A 10000-nucleotide genomic window follows, 5' to 3' on the forward strand; every position below is an offset into this window, starting at 1 on the left:
TTATTATACCCCAGTTAATGAATATAAATGTTATTAAGGCATTTTCAGGTGTTTTTCAGTGTTGCTGGGAAAACATTATCTGTTCCTTTTTCCCAGCAAGACACACAAGAAATTTCCCAGCCAGCTAGATAAAATTGGTTGGTTTCCCAGCCAGGAATTCCGCGCGCTTTCAAATCCCTCGATCCAAAACGACCGAACAAAAGCGACAAAACCGGGAGAAAACAGGTTTTTTCCGCAAGCGTAATCACTCTGACCAGCCGTCGTATGTTTGTGACTACCTTCTGGGAGAGGGAAGGGGTTCTCTTTTTTCTCGGCTTGAAATGCTAGAAAAAGTCAGTAATTCCCAGGCAAAACCTCTATCAATAACAAAATTTCCCAGCCAGCTCATCGAAACACCTGTATTTTTGCCAGCCAGCAAGATTCCTCTGGGGAACAGATAAGGTGAGGAACAGATTCGTTGGGTGCCCCTGGAAGTTCGTTTTGATACAACATTCATTTCCCTCCGGGTCTAGAATAATTGATCTTTTCCCCAATACAATTACTGATAGTCTTATGCTAATTTTCCCAATTTTGAGTTGCAACGAACATGTCAACGTTTGCGAGTGTAGTTCGTTTCGTACCTTTTTTTGTGTACAACAATCTTGACCCCATGTATCGTAGTATAATCGCTGGGACATGTTAATCCATTTTTATTGTTGGAGGGTCGAAAACATACTACACCCTGCAATGTCAAAAAGTTTCTAAACTTTTGATACAACATTCATTTCCCTCAGGGTCTAGAATTTCATTTATCTTTTCACCAGTCCAAGTACTAATAGCCTTATGATAATTTTCCCACTTTTGAGTTGCGACGAACATGCCAACATTTTCGAGTGTAGTTCGTCTCCTACCTTTGTTGTGGCCTCTTTTGTTGTGTGTAACAATCTTGACACCATATATCATAGCAGTATCGCTGGGACATGTTAATCCATTTTTACCGAGCATCAGTAGAACGGCAGCCAACCAACCTCAGAATTCCATCTTTGGTTTTCTAATGGCCATTGTTGCATTATGTGGCCTGCTGACTCTGTTTTGTAGGTATATTCAACTGGACGGAATTCAAGAAGACTCCGTCGACGGGAGTATTAGGGAGCTTACGAAACGACGACGCCGACGGCAACGACGACGCTACAAAACAATAGGTTTAGTGAGCAAAAACAATGGCTCTGCACGCTCTGCACGTGCGTTTTACATTTTGGTACATTTCTTTGCCGTCATCTCCTAAATGACGACGTGAAATGACCAAATTCAAGGTTCTGTGGAGGACGTTAGCACATGACGATGAGCTTCGAACTCACTCATACCGGTTTAATTCCTCGACAGTTACTACACATTTTCAACGCGAAACGACATGAAATAGTTTCGTAGTGATATGAATAACGCGAACTCGTATTTTTAAATGAAGTCCTCGTAGCCGTCGTCGTCCTCGTTTTGTAAGCTCCCTATTATCCGACGACTGCGGCTGTTAAACAAGGTTTCGGTACCATTTGCGCTTTGTAGTTTCGTGGGCGTCCTGTTAGCGGCGAATTTTCCCTGCCCACTAAGTGAGGTATGCTAACTTAAGCATTCTAACATAATGGCTTGAAATGCATTCAGTTCATGTTCCGCTTCAGCTACGTAAACTCAGAACTCACGCATGCATACAAATTGGGGAACGCCAAGAAAATCACAGTGCTTCGGCTATGATTTTAAAAGCCGAAAACTTGAAGCCGAGACCATCCTAATTACTATATGCCGACTAAGAAATTGGGTTTTATCAACAAATGACGAGTTGTTGAGGGAAATTGATCACGCTGACGCTGAAATCGCTGACTTTTCGAGGTTTGGCCCTTCGTTAGAGAAATACCCGACTCGGAATAATTAACTACCCGGCTGACAAAAAAAGCCTGGTTTGTACTGGACTTAGACCAGTTACATAACAAAAAGAGCCTAACTATAAATAACCACAGGTTAGTGATATGAGCGAGACCGACGTAAGGAGTTGCAGGCCGGGATAAGAAATCGTTTTTAATTAACAGAGTTTTACTATATTGTGACACAGTACAGTTGAACCTCGATTATCCGGACTCGTTGGGACTGGACGAAATAGTCCAGATAATCGAGGGTCCGGATAATCGAGAATATGAATATTAATGAGGAAAAAAACTGATTAAATTAAGAAAGCGACATATAATCGTCAAACAAAACATTTACAAATCATTTGGAAAACAATGTGGTCTACACCTTTACTGTCCATTGTGAATACCTGTACAAGTGTCGGCAAACGTCATGATCTTTTCCTTGCTCTTGCGGATATCAAATATCTGCCGTTTACTAACGCCATATTCAGTTGACAAATTGGTTTCTTTTTCTTCTTTCTCTAATCTCAAAATTATAGCCTGTTTATCTTTTATCGAAAGAACAGATAGCTTACGCCTCAAGGACATGATGATCGTGAATAAACATTCGTGACGTAATGTAGCTTGTTCGCCAAACGAGCCAATCAGAACTCATTCGAAAGTTCTTCATTAGTTATGATGTGTGCGCACTGTTTTATTTTGCTTTTTGAAAGCGAAACAATCTCGCCTTTACTTCACTTTTTAACGCTGTATTTTCAAAAAGAATATGGCTACGGATCTTGATTATGACTAATAAATATTCAATTCAAAATTGGGAGCTGAGAAAAAGTCCGGATAATCGAGAAATCTGGATAATCAAGGTCTGGATAATCGAGGTTCAACTGTAGTTGTAAATTTGTTAAAACCTCAAGTTTATGAAGAGGTCATTTGTAACATAACACGTTGTATGGATCACACTATGGCAAAGCGGTGAACAAACCTCGCTGTTCGATACTCGACTGCAGTGATCACAGTTGTTTTAGCTTACGATATTCTCTATTGTCGTTTAAAAGATATGAAACGCTTTCAATTAAATCGACGGCGAGTAATCTGCAAAATAACTATAAATTGTCTTCGGAATGTGTTTGTTCAGAGTATAAGTAATTGCAACAATTATAATTACCGTAAGTGGAAGCTGACGCTCCAGAGGTCTTGAGTTTGCTCAACACTTTCTTCCAAGTTTGAATCATCTCCTCGTGGCTTGAAGTCCAAAGTGGCAAATACCCATATTTGGTATGCTTCAGGAGATCGAGGGCTCCAAGGCTCGTGATCATATTGCGACCAAAGCTGCCGAAAACTCATTTTATGAATTCCGTTCATTCTTGGTGGAAGAACACAGGAATGTGCAAAATCGAGTGGCAGCTCAGTATATACACGCCACGCATGCCTAATAGCAATTTTGATATTAGGCTTGCGGGCTCCTTTTGGTCACTCGCAATAAGCGCTACATTGAACTTCGGAGTGAATCGAAGCCCTCATGATCAATTATACTAGACATCGACTTTTCGAGAACAAATCTACTTGTAAAGCAAATCGCAGCCATAATAAACGTTGCTGCTTTGACCAAAAAAATCAATTCTTCTTCTTTAATCGTATTCCTGAAAAGTTAGGGTTTAAAACCGACGTTTCGACCAGTTTTACTGATCTTCTTCAGGTTGTTTAAAAATTTTATCAATATGGCGGACCGTTTTTAGTCGTTCAGCTTGGTAACCGCATATGACGTATCGTGATCATTACAGACGAGTAAGGATTGGTTTCCATGTTATTGTTAAGGACTCTAATTCCGCGATGTTTCTGCCGTAGTGACTCAATTCCTTCGAGAACTTTTCTTTGCTTCAAATCTCTCTCTCTTACTACGATCTCCGTGTTTCCTAGTCAACACCACTTTGGAACTCCACAGTGTGTCGAGCTAGGCCTCCATCTTCTTTGTCCCCATCTCGACACACTGTGGAGTGCCAAAGTGGTGTCTTGATTTGTCAGATTTGTTCTGTATTTGCTATCTTCATTACGTGTTTCTAACCACTTCACTGCATCGTTGTCAAAGTTGTCGTCAATGAAAAGGGTTATTTTGCTTGCCTTTGTCTTTTTGGAAGCTTTAACTTCACCCAATTTTTTGTAGAATATCTCTGAGTCAACACAACTTGTGTAAGCCAGTTTACGAACCATACAGGGCCACGCATTGCGCACGAGTAAACTTTTGTATAATTTACTATGACCGAGAAGAGTCTGGGCCCTCTTGCTCCAGGAGAAAAGTATTTGCTATTAAAATTAATGACGGCTGCTTGTCCAAGTCCTGTGTGGTTCAGCGGTTAGTTGCGGTGAAGGACTCTCTACTGAGGGAGGTCAGAGGTTTCCGGTTTAGATCTTTGGTAAGTGCAGTTCAAAGTGATTTCTTTCTCTCATTTGACTTGATTTGCTTTCATTGTTAATTTCGCTTTACAGTGTCCCCAATAGGCCACTTCGGAAAATACGATAATACTCTTTGTTTGTCCCCCCAAATTTTGAATAAGCATTGTTTCCAGTTTCTTGGGATTTACAATGGTCCCAACAGAAAACAAAAACAATGCTTATGCAAAATTTGGGGGGACAAACAAAGAGTATTATGGTATTTTCCAAAGTGGCCTATTAGTGCTCCAGCGCTAAATCGACAATAAAGTTTCTTCCTTTCCTTTTCCTTTCATGTACAAATTGGAATTTAATGGGTCGAGGTTACATAAAGTAGTGGTAGATGTGACGAATGGATCAGGGAATGGAAGGTTAAGAGGGATAGGGACAGACAGAAAGAGAGTAAGAAAAGAAAGGAATAGAGTGGAGAGGAAAGTAGGCGGTGGGAAAAGCTATTTTGTTTGGTTTTTTGTTTTGTTTTTAACGCCCCTAAAAAAACCGTGCCCCTTTTCTCAACCACCCCCGCATAAAGAAAATCCCTTTTGAAACAGTTGATCAATAACCTAGGTTAATTAAATTCACCTACCGTAGTTTGATTTATTTTCATCTAGTTTGATTTAAATGGACCTGAATTTGATTTCATCTTGTAACATTTAGTAATTCAGAGATGCTGTTGTGACATTGATTCTTGAAAAAAGCAACCCTCGGTCATGGGATCTTGAAAAATTATCGACCTGTGTTCAACCTCCATCTTGTCGCTCAAATAACTGAGAAAACATTGGCTCTACTAATCGTCAATCACCTCGAAGAATGATCTTCATGTTGTTTACTGACATCCTAATCACTGGGTTCCGCATACTGCCTCTTCAAACCACTGCTTTGGTTTTTTTGTTTTGTTTCGTTATGTTGCTCTGTTATTGTTGTTAAGTTCAGTTGGACCTCACGAGTGCTGCACTTGTGACTGCTGATCATATAATTATACTACAGAAACTGTCAGATAGGTTGGCATCAAGTGCAAGGCGCTTCAGTGGGACGGTTTGAGCCTTATCTACCAGTGTTTGGCCGTAGGGAAACTGTTTTAGTTTATGGAATTTCTTCGTCATGGCGCAACCTACACGTCACTTTCAAAGACACTATTACGGTCAGACCTGCTGCCCTTGGTATTCAGATAACATCAAACAGGAGAAAGCAGAAAGGAGAAAGCTAGAACGACGTTGGCGTAGCACAAAGCTAACGACTGATCGGGAATTATACACGGAGGAGTGCAAGCGTGTGAATCAGCTTATTCATGCATGAGTCCAAGATGAAATTCTATTCCAATGTAATTGAGGAAAACACCAATAATCCACGTGTATTGTTCTCTTGTCCTCGAAAAAATGCTAAATACCAGTGCAGTTAAAAAGTTACCAACTCATGACTGTCCTAGAGATCTTGCGAACATGTTTGCGAATTATTTTGACAGTAAGGTGCAGCGTATTCGTGCGAGTTTTCCAACTACTACCGCTGACCCAATGAATGCTGAACAACTATACCATGTACCTGAACTTTGTGAATTTTCTCCAACAACACCGACTGAACTAAGCTCAATTGTAAAACCCATATAGCGAAAAAGTTGTTCTCCTTGGATCCCATCTCTGGATCTCTCATGACGGATTTTTTTTCCGTCCTCTTGCCTGTTTTTGTCCATATGATCAACCTGTTTTTAAAGGACGGCTTAGTGCCTGCCCTTTTCAAGGAAGATCCTGTCATCAAGAAACTCCTTAGACCATGAAATCTATCAGAACTACAGACCTATTTCAAATCTGCGCTTTGTGTCCAAAGCAACCGAGAAGGTAGTAGCTTCACGCCTCACTGACCACCTGGAGGATAATAATCTAGCATACAAGAAGGGACACAGTACGGAGACAGATCTTACGCGAATTAACGATGATCTACTTAGAGCGATGGACGACACTCTTGTACTTTTAGACCTCTCAGCGGCCTTTGGCCTGGCCTGGATGCACTCATCTCTCTAAAATCGGTTCCAATACGTCAGTGGCAAATGATTGTTCATCTAAGCACAAGCTGGCCTGTGGTGTCCGACAGGGATCTGTGTTAGGACCGATTTCTGTACTCTATGTACACGGCCCCGATTGCAGATGTCATCAAGCGTCACGGTATCGCGTTTCACTTTTATGCCAACGACACGCAGATATACATGTCATTCAATCCTGCAGATGCTTTACAGTCCAAATCATTAATTGAGAGGTGCATTCAATATGTCTAGCAATGGATGGTTGTGAACAAGCTTGAGATCAACGGGGATAAGACAGAGCTCCTTGACCTGACTGCTCGCCACCGTCCTCCACCTCCACTAGATTCAATCCTGATCGGGGCACAGGTTATTATTTTAAAAAAACGCTAGCAAATCTGCCAAGAACATCGGTGCTTAGTTGATAGTTTGCTTTCTATGGATGTACAAATAAATAATATCTGTAAAACTGCCTTTTTCCACCTTCGTAACATAGCTAAAGTTAAAAAGTTCCTATCGTTCCGTCAGTGTGAAGTACTCATTCATACTTTTATTTTGTCAAAGTTGGATTCTTGTAACGTACTTTTATCTGGCCTACAGCAATCACAAATTAATAGAATGCAACATATACAAAGTTCAGCTGCCCTCCTGCTAACAGCCACCAGCAGATATGAACACGTTACACCTGTACTTAGAAGCTAACACTGGCTGCCTGTGTCCGCCGGTATTGACTTTATAAGATACTTCTTCTTGTTTTTAAAGTACTAAGTGGTCTAGGTCCTCTGTATGTAAGTAAACTGTTAAAACCGTACATTCCTAATAGAGACATATGGATATAGAGCGTTCTCTCACAGGGCTCCTAAACTAAAATCCTATCTCTTTAGGCAGTTGTAGTTTTTGTTTTCGTTGATTTTTATCTCATTATCCAATTGATTTTATACTTATATTACCATTATTGTAAAGCACTGCTGGATCCATGAGAGGCGTTGAGCCATGTAAGCTATGTATTATTATTATTATTATTATTATTATTATTATTATCTCTGATTCTTCTTGATTCTTCTGTCATGTTCACCATTAGCGCCGGACCCAATCCAGGTTCTGGGGCTCTAATGGGTAGTCATGGTCTTCATTCGATCGATAGAACTTTTCGGAGGATGTGACTTGATCCTAGGAGGGCGATCTTTTGAAGTTCTGTGATGTTAATTTTTCCTGGTATCTTGTCAATGTGTTTTTCGATGCCTTTCTTGACTACTCCAAGTGCCCCGATGACAACAGGCGCTGTTATTGTTTTCAATCCCCACATTTTCGTAATCTCAACATCCAGATCTTTATATTTGGACAATTTCTCTGCTACTTTTACTGATGTATTTCGGTCGGCGGGGATTGCCATATCTATCAGCATGCATGCCTTTTCTTGCTTATATTATTATTATTATTATTATTATTATTATTATTGCTAATAATGTCAGATGGAATCTGTTTTTCATTGGTTCCGGGCAACAACCAGTTGTCTAAGGAAACCAAGAAGCGTCCTTCATTGTACTTTCGTCTCCTGCCTACATTTCCAGCACTTTCCTAAGAAGCCTTGCCGATCCCAACAGTACAGATCTCTGAATCAGCTTTGAACCAATCAATGAGTGAAGTAATTATAAATCAAAGTAATTATGTAATTACTTTCGACACTCAATTGAAAACCACTGTATTATTATTATTATTATTATTATTATTATTATTACCTTTGTTGTTCCAGAGGCTTCTGTTCTGGGGCCGATACCTTATTTACCCTTTACATGTTTCCAGTTGGTGATCTCGTTCGGCTTCACACTATATTTTATCATAAGTATATTATATGAAATTTGGAACTCGAAGAAAGCCGAGTTCTAGATGAGATTTGAACCCATCCGAGTTTCTAATGTTCGCAATTTTTGAAAACATATATCATTTATTAGTTATTTCGTTTAAAGGATCATGCAACGATCCAAATGGATATTTGGTCCGCTTCCTACGCACCTCATACGGAAAGTACAGTATGTCCAGAATCGCGATGCACACCTAAGTTGCTGGCTTTATATAGGAAACATGATCACATCACGTCTGCACTGAAGAAATTCCAGTGGCTGCGCCTCGTGAGTCCACGACATTTTGACCACTGTGATGACGAATATCGTTGTCGATAAGAGTGACACAACGCTGAACCACTTTCTATTTGTTAAATATCTAACAGGATCTCGTCAAGAGGAACTTCTATCTCCCCTAATTTCTAGTTTAGTAAACCCTTTCCCGAGTAAAGTTATTTTTTTTAGAAACAGCTTTTTTTCACGAAAAGTATCATATTTCCCTTGACGCTGAGATTGATTTGATTTTTTTAAATTGGATTTTAAAGTAGTGGGTGGGGGGCTGAATCTCCCAAGGAAAGCGTTCTGTAAATAAATCTACTCCGGAAAGGGTTGACTTCTACGTCAAGTATGGGACATAAAGGCTCCCCTTGATGAGTTCCTGATATCTGGCCTTGGCCCTGTTTCTTTTTCAGCTCACTTTTCGCTAATCACGACCAATAGACTGAAATTAAAGACGCTAATGCAGACGCTAGTGTAGGGATGGCGCATTGGTGAGAGCACTCGCCTCCCACCAATGTGGCCCGGGTTCGATTCCCAGACTCGGCGTTATATGTGGGTTGAGTTTGTTGGTTCTCTACTGAGTACCGAGAGGTTTTTCTCCGGGTACTCCGATTCCCCCCCACCCCACCTCTCCTCAAAAACCAAAACTTGATTTGATTTGTGTTAATTTGTTAATGTCAATTTACAGTGCCCCCGATTAGTGCTCTACGGCGCTAGAAGATTAGACACTTAAATGAAGTTCCTTTCCTTTCCTTTCCTTTTCATCTAAACCTTGATTAAACAAGAACAACTGCAAACTGGATTAACTCGTTTACTGTTAAGAGTCGAAAGGCAGATTCAACAGCTAAAATGAAATTGTGTTCTATAACTTTTGCATTAGGTGAAATAAACCTTCACTACTGGAGTAAGAATGAATAGGCGGTGAGATAGTCATGTCGTTTCACTGTCAAAAACTCCCCCACCCCCTCTCCCTTTCTCTATCAGTATTTCTTCACTTCCATATTCCTGGATCCTGCAATGACATCAATAAAGAAACAGCGATGCGTGCAAAAACCAGCAATTTTAGAACAGCGAAGCGAATACAAACCGTGATTAAAGCAGATTTATAGTTGGAAACTTTTACTCACTTTATTCCTCCGTTTTTTTTTTTCAACTTAGGAACAGATCGCCGCATCTCTTGGCGGAGTTCACTATGCCGGGTCCGCATTACTGTTTCTCAGCGGTGTACTCTACTTCTGGTTCCAGACCCTTATCAGTTTTTACACGATCAAAATCGGCCTTAACACCAAGTGCACATTTTTCTTCCGGTTATCAGTATCCTTCGTTATGACCATCGTTGGATTGGAGTTCCCCGTAAGTAAATATTTCTCCCACTTAAAGTTCCATGGTAGTGACGAAGCATTTTGGGACAAAGACGAAGGTGGATACGATCTTCACATATTCTTCGCTGCTGGCGAATGGGTAACCTGTTTGAGCATTGCGATTTATGCTTCTTCATTTTACAAAGAATTTCAACGCTTTTCCATTGAAGTTGGCGCAGTTGCAAAGGATGAGGTAGAAACAGACAA

The 10000-nt window shown here is 40.4% G+C and overlaps 1 protein-coding gene across 1 annotated transcript in view; it reads left to right on the plus strand.

Moving 5' to 3' along the window:
* Positions 1-856: 856 nt before the first annotated feature.
* The window catches only part of LOC138017642 (DNA damage-regulated autophagy modulator protein 1-like), a 9354-nt gene continuing 210 nt past the window's right edge, over positions 857-10000 (plus strand). The window contains exons 1-3 of the mRNA XM_068864670.1: positions 857-1186; positions 1454-1594; positions 9591-10000. The exon at positions 9591-10000 is cut by the window's right edge and continues 210 nt beyond it. Of these exons, the coding sequence (XP_068720771.1) occupies positions 857-1186; positions 1454-1594; positions 9591-10000 (881 nt within the window). The remainder of the gene's footprint in view (positions 1187-1453; positions 1595-9590) is intronic.

The sequence above is a fragment of the Montipora capricornis genome, chromosome 9 (assembly GCF_036669925.1).
Source record: "Montipora capricornis isolate CH-2021 chromosome 9, ASM3666992v2, whole genome shotgun sequence".
NCBI lineage: Eukaryota > Metazoa > Cnidaria > Anthozoa > Scleractinia > Acroporidae > Montipora > Montipora capricornis.